Here is a 20,667-nt window from a genome sequence, read left to right on the forward strand (position 1 = left end):
CCCCACAACCCCAGCTGTCTGCAGTCAACAATTGCCCCGACTTTTAGCACAAGTCTGGCATTTTGCTTGGTTTTTGTGACAGCAGTAGTGGAGTGTCTGGGTGAGTTCTTGTGCTAAACAGATAGAATTTGAAAGAGTTCTTCTCACCACCCCGTTGCCCTTTCATTGAGTTTGTTGGAGTGGGGAGAGGAAAAGAATAAGAAATGCAGGAGGGTACAAACTGAGGAAAGGTGGCCGATGAAACGCTGCCATTGCAAGGCTCCTGCTGGAGGAAGCTGTGGTTTCCAGTTTGAACACATGTTTTTGGAAAAGGGTTTTGCTTTTGGTTTGGGGTTTTAATAGCGATGATCTGATTTGGGATTATTATGGCTAAATCCTGTCTCCTCAGCCACAAACCAATCTGTTTACTCTAGGCTTAGTGGTCTCACCTGCCCTGAGCCCAGCATCCCAGTACGCAGAGCAGAATGGACCAGACTGGAGAGCCAGCCTGCTCCCGCCTTGTCAGAAGGGCCACACACCTGGTCCTCAGCCCTGTCTCTGGGGAGACCCCCATGGTGGAGGGCTGTGGCTTCTCTTTACCCAGAACGACCGGGGTCACAGGCTAGAGCATGATCAGAAGCCTTGTGTCCCCATGTTCTGCTTGCCTGCCTTCTCGCTCTCCTCTCTGCTTGATGGAGATCTGCCCTTGTGATGCAGAGACCAAAAAAGATGGAATTCATCTGAGAGATAAAAGCCCTTTCTGATATGAGGTGCCCTGAGCTCCAGCCTTTCCTCGGGTAGAAGCAGAGGGAGGCTGCTTGGGGTTGCAGAGCGTGTTCAAAGGAACAGGGACACGTAACGGTCCTTATTTTTGCAGATCGGGAAACTAGAAGGTAAAATGACTTGGCCAGGGCCAAACAGTGGTTTCTGGTCGCACCGGGGTTGGAATGTAGCCGTCCTGATCACACACCGTTGCTCTGTTTGTTTTGCCTCTTCCAGAAGCCAGCCTCATGGTTCATTCACCATATTTGGCAAGCTCTTTGGCGTCTGTGCACACTCAGGCTTAGTTCCTGGTAGACTTCTTTGGTGCCTGAAATAAAGGAGTTTGGGATGAGGTAAGTTGGGATGGAAGAGACTGGGGGAGGCAGCAGAGCAGAGGGGTCCAGAAGAAGGCCTCGGGGTCTGGGAGGAAGAAAGAGAAAGGGAGGAAGGGAAAAGAGGTTTGGGAAGCATGGCTGTGGTCTTTCACACCCTCCTGCACACTGTCCTATCTCCAGAGGGGCCAGGCTGGGACTATGAGCACAACTCCAGCCTACGGAGACCTTGAGAGAGAGTCAGAGTCAGGTCAGAGCTCGGTGGGGCTCTCTCCAGCACTCGGTCCCTTTTCTGTCACTTCCTAGATGTGAAGATATTGGGAACAAGATGCTCAAAATAATTGAGAGGGTGAGAGAGAGACTGCAAATCGAGGGAGACCTCTCAAGGCCGGATCAGATCATCTTCCCTGCAGAGGTGGGGCGGGAAGGGAGGGGTCCTGGCTGATAGGGGAGGATGCTCCCTTACCTCCTACATCCCACACATCTTACACCCATATGCCCATCTATGTCCTTAGGCACATTCTGCAAAGGGGTAAGCATCCAGAAGGACCAATGCTTGTGAATTTTAAAGCCTACAGACTCTTAGGACAATGCCAGAACACAGACACATGTGCATACATCCCTATTTGGACACAGTGCTGTGATACACTGATTTATTTCACATAAAACATGCCATGCATACACATATGTTAAGTAATGTGCACACGCAGAGGTGAGAATGTGCAACTGGCTGCATGGTTCCCTTTGTCATGGTCCCTGCTGTCCCCCACTCCCCACCCCCCATGCCCCAACCCCATGCCCCATTTCCACCACCAACTCAGCTTCTCAACCATCTTCCTTTTGGCTGTCCCCAGATCTTTTCAAGAAAGCCTGGAGAACCTGAGATTCCCCCATGATGTGAGCGCTTAGGCGGATTCAAGAATGAGGCTGGAGAGGCTGGAGGAAATGAGGGCAGAGGGATGGAGCTACAATTAGGAACTGGGGAAAAGTGCATGATCGTTCTGCAACAACTAAGTCCTGACCTGTGAAAGCTGAAGGGCCTGTGTGTGCACATGTGGCTCGTAGACCTTTGGAGTAATGAGTTTCAGTTGCAAAGGACCTCGGAGTTTCTAGGACCAACTGTTCACCAAATAGCCAGCACTAGGGCTCCCAGTCAGACATCTTAGCAGTCTACCATCCTCCCCGAGCCCCCAGGCAGTGACGTAACGTGTGCTTGCTCCCTGGTGATCTGTCACCGCTCCTGTGTAGGCTTTATGAGCTGGCACACGGGGCTCGTGAACCCAGTGACTGGAACAAACTCCAAGCTGAGTGAGCAGTGGTTTTGACCTCACTGCCCTGTGCCAGCTCTGTCATCACAGCCCCTTGGCCTGCCTAGCCAGCCCTGCTCAGACAACGGAGCTACGGAGACACCCTCCAAGAGGGGGTAGGGAGCAGGGATGGCGTGATGCAGGAAGCTGAGCAAGGAAACAAAGAGACAGCGATAAGGGAAAGAAGAAAAAGAAACCTAGGGTTCTATAGAGAGACCACTGAGAGCCATGGACGCAGATACAGACACACCCCATATCATACCCACACAACTATGCACATGTGCATACACACATACCTCACACACATAGACCACAACCACACACACACGTACGTGCACACACACATACCTCACACACATGCACTAGCACAGAGACCTTAAGACCAAGCGAGCAGACACAATTGCAGAGAGGTGGTGAGAGAGGAAAACTAGAGGGAAACATAGAAAGACATGGAACAAACAAAAAGAGGGAAAAGACCAGCAAAATAAATAAATAAATAAATAAATAAATAAATAAATAAATGTATACATATACATATATATGCAATTTTTTGCCCTAAATCAGTGGTTCTCATAGAGAGTGGGTTTTGCTGACCCTCCCCACACCCAGAGGAAATCGGGCAATGTCTAAAGACATTCTTGATTGTCACAACTGAGCCAAGGGGGATGCTATTGTCACTCAGTGAGTGGCGGCTAAACATCCTACAATGCATAGGAACAGCCCTCACACTAGAGAATTATTTGTTCCAAGATGTCAGCAGTGCCCAGGTTGAGAAACGGTGCACAAAATGCAGAATCAGCATCAGGCAGCTCCTACACCCCCAAGGCAGGCTGTGCCCGGTCCTGCAGAGACTGACACACACATATGTGGCATCTCCCTGACGCCCTTCAGCCCCCGCCAGTGTGGCCCTCAGAAGAGTCCAGTCCTAATCTGGCTGCCCCGCTGCCCCTGCGTTGAATCCCGAGGACCTAACTTTTGCTTTGAGTTCGAGCTCAGCCCAAGGCAGGAAGAGCTGGTCAGAGGCCTTCTGTCATTCTTGACCTCGTCCAGACCCAGTCCAGGCCAACCCTCCAGGCCTTCTTCCCTCATGGACACTGACCTCTTCATTCCCCCAGGGCTGGGTCAGAGACCAACTGCCATGGGGTCAGGGACAGACTGGACATCAGTCACCTCAAGTCCATCTGCTCGTCGTTAAGAGATGGGACGATTGAGAGGGCAAATGACTTGCCCAGAGTCATAAAAGTCTCCTTAAATTTGGAATCTGGGCAAGGGGCCTTGGAGAGGGTGTGATGGCAGGTCTGACCCGATGAGGCGAGCAACTGTGACCATCGTCCCATGGGTTCCAGTCTCGCTCTCACTCCCCTCGTCCCCTCACCTACAGCCTCCTGTATTTGGACACTCGAATCTGGGCCTCTGGGTTGCAGAACCAACCGAGTCCTCCCCTGTTGGGAGGTGCTGCCCAGCACAGCCGTGGAGTAGGCCAGGGCGCCATGCCGAGCTCCTCAAGAGAAGAGGAGTTCCAGGGCAGCCAGGACCGCTCCTGTCCCCTCAGAGCCAGCAATCCTGGAGGTCCAGGGAATGTGGCTGTAAGGTGTGACGGGAGCTGTGGGAGCAGTGTGACGCAGCGCGTGGCCCCTCTTCCCCACTGTCCAAGCACACGCTGTTGGAGCCAAGAGTTGAGAGGGCACTGTTGGCAGAAGCTTGTGTCTGGCAAACTGCCCCCTCCCCTCCCAGCCCTTCACACCCATTTTGAGTCTGTTCTAAATTTCCCATTTGTCCTGGTGACGCACGCAGGGGCCGCAGCAGGTGGCAGAAGCTGGGGAAGGAAAGGGAGGTTTGGAATGACTGTGTCCACCTGTAGCCTTCCTCCTCCACGTGCAAATACCTCATTGCCTTGTCCTCGCGCCCACCAGGGACTGAACTGGGGTCTTCAGCTGGAGCCCAACAGCACAGAGAAGGTGGGTGGGTCAGCAGGCAGACAAACGCTGGCTTAATGGGCGCAAAGGTCCTGGGTTCAAGGTTTGGGTTCTAGCACCTTCCCGTCAACCAGCCTGAACCCACTGACCCCAGGGTGGGTGGGGAAGGCAGTGAATCAAGTTGCACTGTTTGCTCAGGGTGCTATGGCCTGGCCTTGGGCCCAACAGCTGGAACAGGTGGCCTGCTTTCCCTTCAGATTTGAGGGCGGCCCTCCTACACCCCACCCACAGAGACGCCCCACCCTGCACCTAAGCTTCTTCTTTCCCCTACACACAATCACACTCTCTCACACACACACACACATGCTCACACATGCACATGTCACACACACATACACACTCTACTCACTGGGTCCGTCAGCCCTCTGAATCAGGGACAGGTAGGACAAAAACAGACTGGTGCTAGTGGGTGTCCCACGCGTACCTGGGACTCTAAATGCCCACTCAGGCCCCAGGCCACCAGCTCCTGGTTGCCATGGGACTTTGCATAAGCCAGGGCCTCTGTTTCTTTCCAGTGTACCGTGTTTCCCCGAAAATAAGACCTAAGTGATCTTCACACAGCCTCCCAGCTCGCTCATATCGGGATTGTATGTCATCAGACCAGGACGGGCTGTGCTTTCTGCCATCCTCCTTTGCCGTGACTGAGCAGGTCCCTTCCCCTCCCTGGAACTCTATTTGCCAGTTGGAATGAGGGAGTGAGTCTGAACCTGGCCTCTGCCACTGAATGGCTGTATGACCCTGCGTGATTCACTTTGCCATTTTGAGTTTTGTTTTCTTCCCTTATCAGTAAAATGCAGATAATAATACCTGCCTCACAGGTATGACGTGAGCTTACCTGGGAATACTTAGTAGTTAAGGGCCCAGCAGGCTATCGCGAGCGGAGCGGACGAATTAAGTGTTGCTTCCACTAAGTATTTGCAATTTAGTATAACTTAGCAGAGTTCCTTGTTCATCTGAAATTCAAAGTGAACTAGGCACCCTGTATTTTTTTTTGGCAAGCCACTACATATATGCCATGCTGGGGAGGGTCTTTAGACGTTCATAGGGTCTGCAACGTGTCCAGGGGCCAAATCCTGCCCACAACTCCATATTACGCACTAGCCCGTGAGCTAAGAATGAATTGTACATCTTGAAAGGGTTGTGAAAAAGAAGAAGAATGTTGTCAGAGACTGGATGCCTGGGCTTGCAAAGCTTAAAATTTTTACCTTTACTATCTTGGCCCTTTACAGAAAAGGTTTGCGAACCCAGGGTTGATGAGGGGACTGAGAGTTTTCCATATTTGTATACGTGTCCTGGGCCAGGTGAGAGATTAAACTGGAAGAGTCAAGAGAAGCTGATTCCCCACAGGAAAGGGGGGAGGGCCAGGTGAGAAAGGTGGGCCCACTCACTGCTCACTCCCCTCAGACTGACTCCTCTCTCCCCACTCACTGCCTTGAGTCTCTCAGCCTAGTCTGATCTGTCCAGGTCTTGCTATAAATGTCACCAGTCCCAAAGTCCAGGGGAGGTCTCTCCAGTCTCTTTGAAGGCCTCCCCTCCCTGGACTGGCCTGGGGGCAGGGAGAGACCTCAGGAAGGAGTTTACGCAAGGCCCAGATGGCAGGCAGCTCTGCTGGCCTGTCTCTTTAAATCTCAGGTAATTTGGGAGGAGGGAGGGGAGTTTGTCTGCACAGCTCCTGCAGGAGGAGCCCAGAGAGGGAGTCCCAGCTCTTCCAAGTGTAACAAATTCAGAGTCCTCTGCAGTCTGATTGGGCGCCTTCGCAAGACTCCTGTGGGGGCCAGGGAGGTAGGAGATGGGCCCGCTACAGGGAGAGGGCAGGCCCGCCCTTGGGGAGGCCACTGTGGCCCCAAGGCTGAGTCCGGTCCAGGTGTGGCCTCGGCCTCAGCCCCACAAGGAGCCCGCTCTACAAGACATGGGGTTGCCGCTGCCCAAGAAGAAGGGGTTCGTTCTCTGCCTGTGGAGCAAGTTCTGTAGATGGTTCCAGAGACAGGAGTCATGGGCTCAGAGTCGAGATGAGCAGAACCTGTTGCAGCAGAAGAGGTAAGCCTCAGTCTGCTGCCTCCCCCCCCCCACCATGTGTGTTCCTCACCCCCTTCCCTTCCTTACCCTCCCGCCTCCCCCCTCATCCCTCTCTTCTTTGTTTGGCACCTCTGTCTGGACAAACTGTGCTTCCAGGCCTGGCTCCTTGGGAGCATTTTGTCTCAAGAGTCTTGGCCTGTGGGGCCCCAGGATACCAGGTGGAAGAGGAGGGGCTGGTCTGCACACAGGTGTTTGCTATCTTAAGACCCAGTGCAATTATGCAGGCTTCTTGTGAATACAGTTGACCCTTGAACAATGGGGGGGTTAGGGGCACTGAGTGTGTGCAGTGGAAAACCCACGTATCACTAGGGTCAGCCCTGTGCTTACGCAGATGCCCAACGGCCAGCTGCCCCGGGCAGTTCAGGCTTCAGCTGTGAGGGTCGACTGGACAGGGGTCAATTGAACTGAGTGGGGCAACTGAAAAAAAAAAAAAATCCAGTTGTAAGTGGTCCCACACCATTCAAACTCAAATTGTTTAAGGGTCGACTACTCCCCTAAAGGCCAGGCTCCGTGCTGGGTCTTGGAAGCATTGCAGCATCATGGAACCTCCACCAAAGAGGTGATGGTGGGTCAGAACAATGCTTTATATCTCTACTCCCTGCCGTTGGGGCAGTCTCTCCAGCAGAAACATGTAGCACATATACAGACGCATGTGGGAATGAATGAATGATTGAATTAAGCAGAGAGGATCTGCAGACTCTAGAAACCCCCCCAGAAGACAAAAGGTAATCATGGTGATCATTCCATGTATGTATTGCATCTGCCATTGACCATGGTCCTGCTATAGGCCAGACCCAGATGAAGACGCACAAAGCTGAGTGAGACTTTATTATTGTCTAGAACTTATTGTTGTCTATTGGGGGAGAGGGGCACGGGCAACTGGCCAAAATATGCTTAGGACAGAGGCTCACCCACTCCTGCATCCAGGCTGTAAACTTTGAGAGGCTCTAGAGTTTGAGCCCTAAGGAAATCTCACGTGTTGGTTTCCAGCCCCTAAAAACTTCCCTGAACTCATGTGATGCTCTCCCTGCCTCCACGCCCACCCCACACCCCCTTGGCAGCTTGGAGAGGGAGGGGAGATGGAGAAAGCTTGAAGCCATCCCTGTGTGTGGTCTCCTCTCCAAAGTCTCTATGGATCGCCCCACCCACGTGGGGGTGAGCCTGAAGGGAGTCCTCCTCTTGGGGTTTTCCCTGGGCCCCTAAGAGGGCAGACACTATGTTGATTCATAGGGAAAAGCCTAAGATTTTTGTGTCTGAGGGGCTTTCTCCACCTGCAAATGCAGGGGCTTGCTTGAGCTCCACCCGGAGGGAGGCTAAGAAGCCACCTGCAGCTCCTGTGGTTTTTCATTTCTCAAGGATTCTGGGCTGGGGATATGCTCCTTTTCTCAGTTTTGGCTTCCTGTCTCTCACACCAGCCACCCACCTCTGTCCCCCAGGCCTGGGAGAGTGGGGGCTGAGCACATGTTTGGCTGATGACATCTTGAGGAAACAGAATGGTATTGTTGTTGCAGACTAGGCCCTCACTGGCCCCACGCATCCCCTTCCCACTCCTAGGACCCCAGGGCTGGGGAGCCAGGCGCAGAACACAGAAAGGCCTAGGGGCTTGGAAGGGGTGGTAGAGGTTCCCTGTGTGCCCAAGTGAGGCGCAGACAGAGTGAGGGCTCACAGGGAGTGGGCGGCTTTCACGTGCCTTTTCTGCTCTGTTTCTTCTTAAGACCAGCTGGTGGGCCTCCTCTTGTGCCGTGGGCTAGAAAGGCCTTACGTCACCACTTTGAGGGATCCCACTCCATTCCCTGAGCTCTCCCCTGACTCCATAGCTCCTCGGCCCTTTTCTTCCCAAACACCAGGAGCCTGGAGTATTGTCTGCACTCTGGGCTGGCAGTCCCAGGAAGGACCCTGAAATGGCCAGGAAGGGGAGTGGTCTAGGCTGGGCAGTCACCCAGCCTAAGGGGAGATGCGGGCAATTAGATACATATGAGATAACCATGTAGTGTGAGGACAATATGGTCAGGTCAGGAGGTGAGCTGATGGAAGAAAGCAGTAAGCCATGTTACCGGCACCAATCTTATATAATCCCCAACCCAGCTGGGGGAGGGAGGGCCTTTATCCCCTGTGAAGGAGGCAGGCCCAGAGGGAGCAAGTGGTGAAGTCAGGATTTGTGCCCAGGGCTCAGAGGGGGATTCTGGTTGGGGCTGGGGGGATTGCAGGGGCATGGGACATGGTCCAGGGAGAAGGGAAGACTTTATGGTCTCTCCAGGATGGCGTTCCACTTTCTCGCTGGTAGGCTTTGCTGGGGTCTCAGTCACGCAGCCCCCTCTGCACAAATCAGCATCATTGCCATCCAAGCTGAACTCTCTCCCCTTTCTCCAGCATCAGCTCTCCCTGGGTTCTGAATTGTCTTCTTTCCTGATGTTCAGTGCACTGAACGTTTATTGTGCACTAAACGTTTATTGAGCAGAAAGCTCTCTGCTAGGTTTCCAGGACATGAATATGCCACCTTCTCCGCTGTCTCAGAGCTCACGTTCTCATGGGCGAAATACACCAATACACACCTACTTGGTGATGCTTGGTGAGTGTCCTAAGCTGGGAGTCAGCTGTGTCATCGTTGCTCAGAGGAGGACGCTGCGGTATCTGATTGCGGCTGGTGAGGGGTGTGCTGGACAGTTTCCAGGCACTGGCTCACCTGAGCTTCACACCTGACCCCCTTGCTGGCACGTTCTCCCTCCCACTAGTCGACAGGAAGGCAGTGACACTGGAGGTCCTCCTCTGTGTAGATGTACATGTATGTGAACCGACATGTCTGTGAAAAGGAAGCCCTGGGACTCTCCAGCATATTAGGACTCCCTGGCTTAGTAAATGCACACACATGCGTACTTGCAGGCACAAGTGTCTACCTACGCACGTGACAGAGTTGTGGCAGGTAGAAAGGCAGCCCTGCTCCAAGTCTGGAAATAGCCACTTTCCTGGAAGCTTTGAACCTCATCTCATTGCCAAGAACTTGACCTGGAGGGGGGGCGGCCCACCGGTAACCAGTGTGTTCCTCCCCACGCATGGCTGCTGCTTCCGTCATCTGTGGTCACCGCTCTGGGCTGGCCCCCTCCCCAGAGAAAAACTGGGAAGAGTCATGAAACTAGAAGAACCACATAATTTAGTGGTGAAAGCCTGAGGCTAGGTTCTTGGCGAAGCGTTCTGCCTGTAACTCTGTGTGATCTTCCAGCAAGGATTTGGCTATTCTGCCTCAGTTTCCTTTGCTGAAAAACAGAAGAATTATTCAGCCTGTGTGGCAGGGCTGTCAGGAGCAAAAGGGATAATAAGCAAGAGGCTGATTTAGAAGCTGAAAAGCACATTTAACCAATAGGATTACTGTGATGGAAAAACGCACAGTAGCTAAAAGGCAACTGCCATGATGGCGGGAGCTAGAAGGGGCTGTGAACTACCTCCTGTGAGAACCGTATCCATCCCAGAACCGTACTCTGAGCTGCCATGTTGTCTGAGCCCTCCCCATCCCAAACGGCACCCTCCTCTGAGAGGGTGCTTATGGAGAAACCAGGAGGACCCACACATGTCTATCCAATCTCCTGAGCCTCTTTTAACACCGTTTCCAATCTTGATGAACACAAGAATGGGGACAGAGAAATGACAAGTGAGGCACTAGGCCCAGCTCTGCCTGTGACTTGTTAGGACAAGTCACTTCAGGACTCCAGGCCTCTTTCTCCATGTGTCATATGCACAGATTAGACTCGTTTTCTAGGGACTTCCCTGCTCTAAAATTCTGGTTTGATTTCTCCTGCAGACACTCTTGCTCCTGCCTAGTTTCCCAGCGACCTCGTGTACCCTGCACACACACAGGCATATACACATGCTCAGGAATGGACGAAACGAGGATGGGGTGGCGGGAACTATGAGAAGAAAGTGAGAGATCCTCACTCGGTGGCCAGAGGGAAACCTGAGGGAAGATCAATGATTTGTTTACGCCACACACAAAAATGTCCTAGGTTTTATGCCAGGAATCCTGTAGTAGGGTTTCCACCAGTCTAATATGGAACTAGACCGTGCTATTTGATTAATAATTGCCCAGCAAAATGAAAACAGTCCAAATCCCACAAACATCTTTCATATTGTTATAATTTCAGGTTTGCACTATAATTTCTTGTTGCTACTTAATGAGTGGGCGCTTCAAAGGCTTCACCATTTTGTTTCATGATTTTTTTTTTTTAATAATTTAAAAAATTTTTTATTGGGGAATATTGGAGACCAGTCTGTTTCTCCAGGGCCCATCAGCTCCAAGTCGTTGTCCTTCAACCTAGTTTTGGAGGGCGCAGTTCAGCTCCAAGTCCAGTTGCCATTTTCAATCTTTAGTTGCAGGGGGCACAGCCCACCATCCCATGTGGGAATTGAACCGGTGACCTTGTTGTTAAGAGCTCGCGCTCTAACCGACTGAGCCATCTGGCCACCCCCTTGTTTTGTAAGAAAACATGTATAGGGCATTTCTCACTCTTTTTAATATGAAGTACCCATTTTTTAAAAAAAGTGGATAATGAATAATTATATCTGAGTCAATATACCTTGGCACGATTGACAGGTTGGGCAGGGAAATTCTTTGTTATGGGAGGCTGCCTGTGTGAGATGCTTAACAGCAAACCCCCCACCCCTGCTACCCACCAGGAGCCAGTAGCACCCCTTCCCCCAGCTGTAACAATGGGAAATCTCTCCAGACATTGCCAAATGTCTTGGAGAGGGGTCCAGGGATCACCCATGGTAGAGAATCACTACTCTACACCACTTTTGTAAATAGGGGTTCCTGGTAGTAATGTGAAGTGTTCTATTAAGTAAAGTGAGGTTTTCCCCTGGAAAGGAGAGAGTATAATCTCACCATTCAAACAGGAAGATGTATCTCCCCTTCTTCCTGCCCTAGGGAGGTATCTGGCGGAGATGTGGTGAAGATGTGTAGATTTTGCTCCAGCTCTAAACTTCTGTGCTGAGTTGCTATGGAATAAAATACCAGTGCCTCAGGCACAAGAATCATTGGATGGGTCTGTTCTTGCACCTTTTTTATGAGGGCCAAGAGTAGTCAGGGTTCTGGGGTCCCCCTTACCACCAAGAATGTGAGCAAGGGCTTCCTCTGCTGTCCCCTTGTGGCCCTATGGTGCTATTGCAAGTAATGGCTCTGCCTGATCCCCTCGGAACCATCCACGTGCCGCCCACCCTTTTGCTGGATTCTGGAGTTTGCCAACCAGAGGAGATTTTGCAGCTCTCTACAGACCTTGCTGGGTTGGGTCCTAAGCTGGTTCTCCACCCAGAGTGTGGTCTGCCTTGGGTTGCCAGATAAAATACAGGACACTGTGTTAAATTTGAATTTCAGATAAACAATAAGTTATTCGTGTAAGTATGTCACAAATATTGCACGGGACAGACGTACACTAAAAAACAGTATTTCTTTTGTGTCTAAAATTCAAATCTAACTGAGCATCCCGTATTTTTATTTGGTAGATCTGGCAAGCCTGGGTTGGACTGTAAGTAGCGCCTTGGCCCTCCAAAATGCACTAGGGTCATCAACAGAGGCAAGAAAAGAAACACAGAGAAGGTTTGTGGGGGACATTTACTGGCTTTCGTGATGTGTGGGGACCAAAAGGGAGATATATATATATATATATAATCTTGGCTTGCCACCAACTAGCCTCCCCACTCATACCCTAGGAGGCAGGGAGCTATTGACAAAGCTGGAAATATGACAAGGATCCAGCTCTAGCTTTGCCATTCCGTTTCACACATTTAGTCCAAGTGGGGCACAAAACTGGATGCTAATTGGAGGAGGGCAGGGAAAGGACACAGTGATGAGAAAACGGCTGATCTCCGCCTTCTAGTACCCCTGGTACAGAGGACGAGGCAGACACCAATGCTTCCTGGGGAGGGCTGTGCGTGTGCTTGTGTGTGTGTGAATAGTGCTGGCTCTAGAATATGTACAGAGGAGACTTTGGGCCAAAATGTGAAGCTGCTGCTGCTGGTGGTGCTGGTGGTGAAGGGGGGTTGGGAGGAAGGTATAACAAACTTGTTTTGCAGCTATGTTTGCATACCAAGCATACTATTTTTTACTTAGATTATATGTTTGCTTAAGGTTGGCTTAGGGGGTGGCCAATGAAAATAATAAGGAGAGACGGTAAAGCCAAACCACCTTTTGGCACTGCTACTAATTCATTCATTTTACAGAGGTTGGGAATGTCTACCATATGCTGGGCACAGATCCCAGGAACACAGAGGAGACAATGAATGGGGTGGGGGTAGGAGTTAAATTTCAGCCGGGAGGAGCGTTATGGCGCAGGCACAGAGTGGCAAGCTCTGGGGCAGAGAGGCCACAATGCTGCGTGGGAGGAGGAGAGCGCGGAAAAGTAATTGTGCAAAGACTGCGAAGGACCTCTGGGTTCCTGCTCCTGGACCATTTGAGGACCCGCTGGACCTTCGTAAGCTGTGATTGCATTTGCCAGCTTTGGGAAGGATGGTCTGGGGGTACACAGGGTATGGAGAAACTAGGTACGAGAGTATTTTGCTAACTTTGGGCTGGAGAATAAGGACATTGATTAACAAGGGGCAGACAGGATGAGGAGGTAGGGATTGAACGGAGAGATAATTAGATGATGAATTGGCAGGGCTGACATGGAATGACGGACGCCCGTATTCTGGGACATGGGACTCTCCGATCACCCTCCTACCCCCAGTGCTGGAATTGATTTCCTGCCACGACCATATGGCAGTGTGTGAGCTCCTATCTGGGTCTTTTTATTTGTCACATAATTGGCCATCTCTGAATAAGTAGGGTTATTTCATTCGCTCCTATCGAAAGACCAAATGGCTCTGGGCCGAGAGAGAAAATTGAATGGAAGGGGTCTCATGTGTCTTGGTTGGAGTAAGTTTTGATTTAAAAAAAAAAAAGGTTTTTATGTTCATTGTAGGAATAAAACTCGAGAGAGGATTTGGAGAGGCAACAGAAGAACATTTTTGCTGAAAGCAAGTGAGAAGCAGCTAGGAAGCAGGAAGAGACTAAGGGGCCAGGAAAACAAAAAAGATGCTCTGTTGCTTCTGGATTGAGGCCTGAAGCTGCTGCTGTCGGGAGGAAAGGGCCAGGATCAAAGGGTTTTGTTGAGGTCTAGGAAGGAGAGCATCACAAAACAGGGAGAAAATCTGCTAACGTCTACATGTTGACTTCCTCCACAAATAAGCCAGAGGAATTCCTTGTACTTCTAGTCCTTGAAAACAAGGCTTATCATGGAGGGTAATCTCAGGACACTTGGTGAAGCTGATTCAGGGCTGTCCAGAAGTCAGTAGGTCAGGAGGTGAATGGGTGTTTGAGTAAGACTTCTCCCGCGCATACCTGATATGCACAGATAACACATTCACACACATTCTAGTGCCCGTACCTGGGGGTAGGGAACCATTCACTGACATTCTCCCACACAAGTGAAAAGGGGGAAAGTTGGTTTGGATTGAACGAATGGTCAGGAAAAAAGAGATCAGGCAACCCATTTGCACCCCAGTGACCTCACTTCCCTGCACCAGGGACCTTGGGGTTCATTGTCACCGAGGTACATGTATTTGCATAGGACGGAGCAAAGCCATCACCCCTTGTTCCACCACTGGGCATGCTCACTGTCACCCCCTTTCTGATCCCATTCCCTTGTAGGATCTTGGGGTGTCCTCTCCTTCTAGCAGCCAAAGAGAACGATGTCCAGGCCCTCAACAAGCTGCTCATGTACCAGCCCTGTGAGGCACACCAAAGAGGTAAGGAAGCAGCAGAGCCTGCAGTGCCACCCTCCTCCTGGGCCGGCCCATGCCCGTGGCTCCCCAGCACAGCCCAGAACCTTCTGCTGTGGGCCCCCAATCACTATGGTCCCTATTCCCCTGCTCAGAGGCACCCCATGCCTCTTCTTTCTGTCAATGCCAGGAGCGCTGGGGGAGACAGCGCTGCACGTAGCGGCCCTCTATGACCACCTAGAGGCGGCCATGGTTCTGATGGAAGCAGCCCCAGAGCTGGTCAAGGAGCCCATGACGTCTGAGCTGTATGAGGGTGAGGAGCCAAGGGGCTGGTGAGGGAGGGAAGAGGAGACCTGCTGGGTATTTCAAGCCGAACTCTGTGGTGGGTAATTTGGGGAAACCAAAGGGGGGGATCTGAGCCCCCCTACTCTTTATATCCCTTCTCCATCTCCTTTGTCCTCCTTACTGTACGTCATTAGGGCACCGACCCCCTGAAGTGGAGAGGCCTGGAGAGTGGGCAGCAGCTGGATCCCCTGGGCACCTTGCCAGTCCCAGGGCTCTCTGTCCCCACACCTCAGGCTGCCCTAGTGTAGGACCATGTGTAGATGTGGGGCCCCCTGCAGGATCCTGGGGACAGACCCATGACTGAGGGCTCCCCCTGAACCAGGTCAGACTGCACTGCACGTAGCCATCGTGAAACAGAACATGAACTTGGTGCGAGCCCTGCTTGCCCATGGGGCCAGCGTCTCTGCGAGAGCCACAGGCACAGCTTTCCACCTCAGTCCCCACAATCACCTCTACTTTGGTGAGAGCCAGGGCCAGGACCAGGGCCGGGAGGAAGGGGAGGTGGGCGGTGGGCAAGAGCCAAGGGAGGGTGGGCTGAGGCGGGCTCCGTGCTGGGGACGCTGGTGTGCGGGGTCAGCCCTAACAGGGCTCGAGGCCAGAACGGCCCTCTGCACCCTCCCTGCCTGTGCTTCTGCTAACAAGTGTCCCCGGGCCCAGAGCTGAGATGTGGGGAGGAGGAGGCGGTCACTCGGGGAGACTGCCGGCCCTGCCTGCACTCACGCCATGGAGCCTCTGCGTCCCCAGGGGAGCACCCGTTGTCCTTTGCCGCCTGCGTGGGCAGTGAGGAGATGGTGCGGCTGCTCCTTGAACACGGAGCTGACCTCCGGGCCCAGGACTCCCTGGGTAGGTGCTGGGGGTGGGAGACAAGGGGCCGGGACAACGGGCAGGCATAGCCTGGGCTGGGCGTGGGGAACACCAGGGCCTTGGGTCCAGCGGCCACGTGACCCCCGTGTCCCCCCAGGAAACACCGTGCTCCACATCCTCATCCTCCAGCCCAACAAAACCTTTGCCTGCCAGATGTACAACCTGCTGCTGTCGTACGACGGGCGTGGGGCCCACGGGCAGTCCCTGGACCTGGTGCCCAACCACCAGGGCCTCACCCCCTTCAAGCTGGCCGGAGTGGAGGGCAACACCGTGGTGAGGGACCCCGAGCCCCACGCTGTCCTAATGACCCGCATTCTATACTTCTAGCCCTTTGAGGAACCAGATGTGAACGCTCATCCCATTTACAGATTGGAATTCCTGTCTCAGCCTGTCTCTCTTGACCTGTCTTGCCCGTGTTCTCTCCCCTGAGGTGTTGGGGGCTGAGTCTAGGTCCCGCCCTGGGTGGTTTATAACGGCCACGTCCACCTGCCCTTCACAGAGCAGAAGCCCTCCAGCCTCTCACCTGCTCCTTCCAAGCTCTGGAAGGAGTTATGGGGGAGACAGAGAGGACCAAGGCAACAGCGTGTATAGGGTTCTTCTGCCCAAAGGCTGGCCATTGAGTCAAGAGCAACTATGCTCTTCAGGGGTGCCGTCCTCCCGGACACAGTGGCTTTCTGTGACCCCTCCCTTCGCCTGCGCCTCCTGACTCAGCTCCCCCCTCCCTTAGATGTTCCAGCACCTGATGCAGAAGTGGAAGCACAGCCAGGGGACATTTGGGCTGGTGACCTACACCCTCTATGACCTCACGGAGATCGACTCCTCAGGGGATGAGCCATCGCTGCTGGAACTTATTGTCACCACCAAGAAGCGGGAGGTATGGGGGTCTTCAGGTTAGAAAGCAACTGGGCAGGGATGTCAGCGTTTCTGAGCCGCTTGCCCTGTTCTCCTCCGGCCACAGGCTCGCCAGATCCTGGACCAGACGCCCCTGAAGGAGCTGGTGAGCCTCAAGTGGAAGAGATACGGGCGGCCCTACTTCTGCTTGCTGGGTGCCTTGTACGTGCTCTATATAATCTGCTTCACTATGTGCTGCATTTACCGCCCGCTCAAGCCCAGGACGGATAACCGCACCCAGCCTCGGGACAACACACTCCTGCAGCAGAAGCTACTTCAGGTGAACCCCCAGGAGCATCAGAGCTTTGGGGCAGGGCCAGCTCTCTGCCCGTTGTCAGACTTGTATCACTTTCCTGTCCTACAACCCACATCTCTTCCCTCACCCAGGTCTCAAATACATAGGCACAAACTACATGCACACAGAAACACTTGTGAACTCAAAGGGCAGAGGTTGAGATGGGCAAACCTAACGGGTTAAAAACAATTGGACAGGGCTGGTGACCCTCTACAAGGGACAATGCTTTCCATCCAGGGGCAGGTGGGGCAGGTACATGGAAGCCCTGAATGCTCTGACGATGTGTCTCCCCCAGGAGGCCTACGTGACCAGACAGGATGGCGTCCGACTGGTGGGGGAACTGGTGACTGTCATTGGAGCTGTGATCATCCTGATCTTAGAGGTGCGGTGTGCTCAGGGTCTGGGATGGGGCTGTCGGCCCCACGGGCCCAGCCTGAGCCCCAGCTACAAGTGCCTGTGTCTCTCCAGATCCCAGACATCTTCAGGGTGGGGGTCACTCGCTTCTTTGGACACACCATCCTTGGAGGGCCGTTCCATGTCCTCATGTGAGTCTCCTTCCTCTCGCCCCCATCCTGTCCCTCACTGGGGCTCGTCTCGCTCCCTGGCTTCCTGACCCCTGAAGAACCTTAACCCCAGAGGTGCATCTCCTGTGATGTGTGTGTGTATGTGTGTGACCCTGTGTATTGAGCTTGCGAAGGCTGAATCTGACTGTGTGGGTACTATCTCCGTCCCACGCTTGCTCTTGGGTGCCCAGGAAGATCCCAGACCCACTCACTCTCCCCTCCCTGCTCTTCCCCCAGTGTCACCTATGCTTTCATGGTGCTGGTGACCATGGTAATGCGGCTCACCAACACCACCGGGGAGGTGGTGCCCATGTCCTTCGCCCTGGTGCTGGGCTGGTGCAATGTCATGTACTTCGCCCGAGGATTCCAGATGCTGGGCCCCTTCACCATCATGATCCAGAAGGTCCGTGCCTCACCCCAAGCTTCCTAGATAAATGTCCTAGAGAAGGGGCTGTGAACATTTCTGTAAAGGGCCTGATCTAGGGATCTCAGGCTTTGTGAGCCACACTTAGTCTCCATTGCTTACTCTTCTTTTCCTCCTTCTCTTCTTTTTTTTAATCCTTTAAAAATGCAAAACCATTCTCAGTTCAAGGGCCATACCAAAATAGGCCATGGTTGGCCAACCTTGTCCTAGAGGGTAGCTGTGAGTTCTCATGGTTTAGACCTGTTAGAGGCTTGAAGGGGCTGTGACTCAAGTGACAGGTGTGTTCTCCCTCCCCTCTCCCCCTTCTAGATGATTTTTGGTGACCTGCTGCGATTCTGCTGGCTGATGGCTGTGGTCATCCTGGGCTTTACCTCAGGTAAATCATCCATTCAGGATGGGGGCCGTGAGAGGGAGAGGGTGGAGGAGCCTAGAGCACAAAATGGCTCAGATAAGCTTGGGGAAGGCAGGAGGGAAGGGAAAACTGGGAATGTTAGGGAGAGGTGGCTCTTGGGATCAGGATGAGCCATCTAGAAAATAAGGCAACATGAGAGCCCAAAGTTGTTGAGCGACGAAGGGCTGGGATGGTGCTATCGGAGGTGAGAGAAACAGGCAGCGGAGAGCTGGCCTGGGTTCAGTCATGCCCATGGTTCCCCTCAACATGGTAACTCTCACCCCCTTGGGTGGAGCAGCCTTCTATATCATCTTCCAGACGGAGAACCCCGATGAGCTGGGACATTTCTACAACTATCCCATGGCTCTGTTCAGCACCTTCGAGATGTTCCTCACCATCATCGATGGCCCCGCCAACTATGACGTGGACCTGCCCTTCATGTACAGCATCACCTATGCTGCCTTCGCCATCATCGCCACGCTGCTCATGCTCAACCTCCTGATAGCCATGATGGGTGACACGCACTGGCGGGTGGCCCACGAGCGGGATGAGCTCTGGAGGGCTCAGGTGCGCCCCCTGGTGGCCGGGAGACTTAGTGCCAGTCATTCCCTTCCTGCTGAGGACAGGGACACATTCAGGTAGAAGCAGGATATTTTGACCCTACATCTGTTTGGATGGCTATTGCACAGTACACAGAATAAGGCAAAGTGTACAGAAGAACTGGATTAGCAATACCACCAAGCAATACTGGGATAGCTGAAAAGATCCCTCAGTTTGCTCAAAAATTAAAAAACCCTCAGTCTTTTCTAGAATAATCAAGAAGACATAAATCAAGAAATAAGGCTAATAGGTATGCAAGTGGCATTCAGTAAATTTTGTGGCTGAATAAAAAGCTGGAGTACCACATCTTTTTGGCAATATTTAAGTCTTCAAAATTTGACCCAGAAAAATAACACGTTAAAAATAATGCCACAAAAACTCCCTATAGCAGCAGAAATCATGTTCAGCCAGAGCATCGTGATGGGGACAAAAGACCATTAAATGCATCACATCATCATTTAAAAATATACGCAGAAAATAATTTATCTCAGCAAAATAATTTCAGCAAAATAAAAATGGAAATGGCACAAACTGGATGGCACTTAAGGGTGCTTTGTAGAAAATGGAGTTTAAAAAACCCAAACTGGCTAAATGGAATTTGCTCAGGAAAATATTTTTTCCATGCAAATGTACTATTAGATTTCTCAGTAGGATGCTTGCATTTATAAACAGTCAGTATGTCTGTAGGGTCAAAATATGCTGTAGCCCCGAGGACCTCTCTCTGTTTGCTTTGCTCACCTTCCTGTTCTCCTTGGAGTGAGGTCGCTTAACCTCTTGCAGGACCCGCCTGGCATCAGCATGGGTGTCGGGTCACTGGGCAAAGAACTGTGGGGCTCACGTCCCATTGACTCTCCCACAGAAAGGGGTCGACAAAGATGACACCACCAGCACCACCGTCAGCTTAGGGGTGCTGTTTGTCACCTCTGTGAAACCATGAGCTCCTGTGTCTCCTAGCTGTTGCTTAAACTGTCATCCCTCTGTCTGGCACCCTCTCTTCTCCCAGCCCTTCCTCTCCGTCCATACCCAGCCTGGTCTCTGACTTTCCCTTCTGTCCCCCCACGTAGGTCGTGGCCACCACGGTGATGCTGGAGCGGAAGCTGCCTCGTTGCTTGTGGCCTCGCTCGGGGATCTTCGGGCGAGACTATGGGCTGGGGGACCGCTGGTTCCTGCGGTGAGTGAGTGTGGGGCTGGCCTCTGCTCAGACCCCCTCCTGCTCCCGGGCCCTGTGCCACACTAGCAGCAGATAAGGGAAAGGCCCGCTGTGCTGGGGATGCCTTACAGGCAGCAGACACCCCCCCCTGGCCTTGGCTACCTCTCAAGTCCTCTGCTCTCCACAGGGTGGAGGACAAACAGGATGTCAACCAGGAGCGAGCCCGGCGCTACGTACAGGCTTTCCACAAACGGGGCTGGGACAACTCAGACAAAGATTCCGAGAAACTGCAGCCCCGCCGCCCCTCCGGCCCCCACCTGCCCCTTCCTGCCCCCTCAGTGTCACAGAGCATGTCTCGAGGCAACACCCACTGGGGGAAACTTCGGCAAGGGACCCTGAAGACCGAACTGAGGGGGGTGGTCAACAAGGGCCTGGAAGAGGAGGGCTGGGAATATCAGATCTGAGCCTGCGTTCTGGCTTCGGTTCCCAGCAGGCGCTCTCCTTGTCCTGGGAATGTTACAAAAGCGAAACCCAAAATACCTAGATATCTCACCCTCCCAGGTCGAGGGGGAAAGGAGGAGAATAGTTGGGAAGACCTGTGCCCCAGGTCTCCTGTACTCCTTCAGCTCCGGAGCAAAGGGAAAGCCAGAGGGGTGGCCGGCACCCCCTCTTTGGCCCTAATGAAGGCTCCCTGCACTGTCAGAGCAAAGCACTTTAAGGGTAGGCTTGCCACCTCTGGCATCGTCTCTACCCCAGTGTCAGAGCGGGAAGGGGGAGAGCCCTGCCCCATGGGGGGGGCCTCCAGAGAGTTGTGGGGGAGGTTTGTGGAGGACGTGTGTGAGTGAGGGGACAGATACTACTCTGGGGGTGGGGTGAAGCTGGTGGAGTCTTGTCACCTTCTACCTTCCAATAAACGTGTTCCCTGCTCTGTGGTGTCACCTTCCTAGCCTTTCACTGCAGACTGAG

The 20,667-nt window shown here is 52.9% G+C and overlaps 1 protein-coding gene across 2 annotated transcripts; it reads left to right on the forward strand.

The window, feature by feature from the left end:
* Positions 1-6,001: 6,001 nt before the first annotated feature.
* Positions 6,002-20,629, forward strand: TRPV6 (transient receptor potential cation channel subfamily V member 6). Of its 2 annotated transcripts, none has more exons than XM_074315258.1 (15): positions 6,002-6,393; positions 14,108-14,205; positions 14,369-14,491; positions 14,846-14,983; positions 15,268-15,366; positions 15,485-15,660; positions 16,115-16,261; positions 16,346-16,558; positions 16,869-16,955; positions 17,042-17,118; positions 17,374-17,539; positions 17,870-17,936; positions 18,250-18,518; positions 19,616-19,722; positions 19,889-20,629. In XM_074315258.1, exons 1-15 carry the CDS (start codon positions 6,146-6,148, stop codon positions 20,163-20,165), a joined length of 2,292 nt encoding a protein of 763 aa, XP_074171359.1. In that variant the 5' UTR covers positions 6,002-6,145; the 3' UTR covers positions 20,166-20,629. The 2 variants fall into 2 exon arrangements, with proteins under 2 accessions (XP_074171359.1, XP_074171360.1); XM_074315259.1 differs by lacking the exon at positions 6,002-6,393 and adding an exon at positions 12,765-12,890.
* Positions 20,630-20,667: the final 38 nt, after the last annotated feature.

The sequence above is a fragment of the Rhinolophus sinicus genome, linkage group LG11 (assembly GCF_036562045.2).
Source record: "Rhinolophus sinicus isolate RSC01 linkage group LG11, ASM3656204v1, whole genome shotgun sequence".
In the NCBI taxonomy this organism is placed as follows: Eukaryota; Metazoa; Chordata; class Mammalia; order Chiroptera; family Rhinolophidae; genus Rhinolophus; species Rhinolophus sinicus.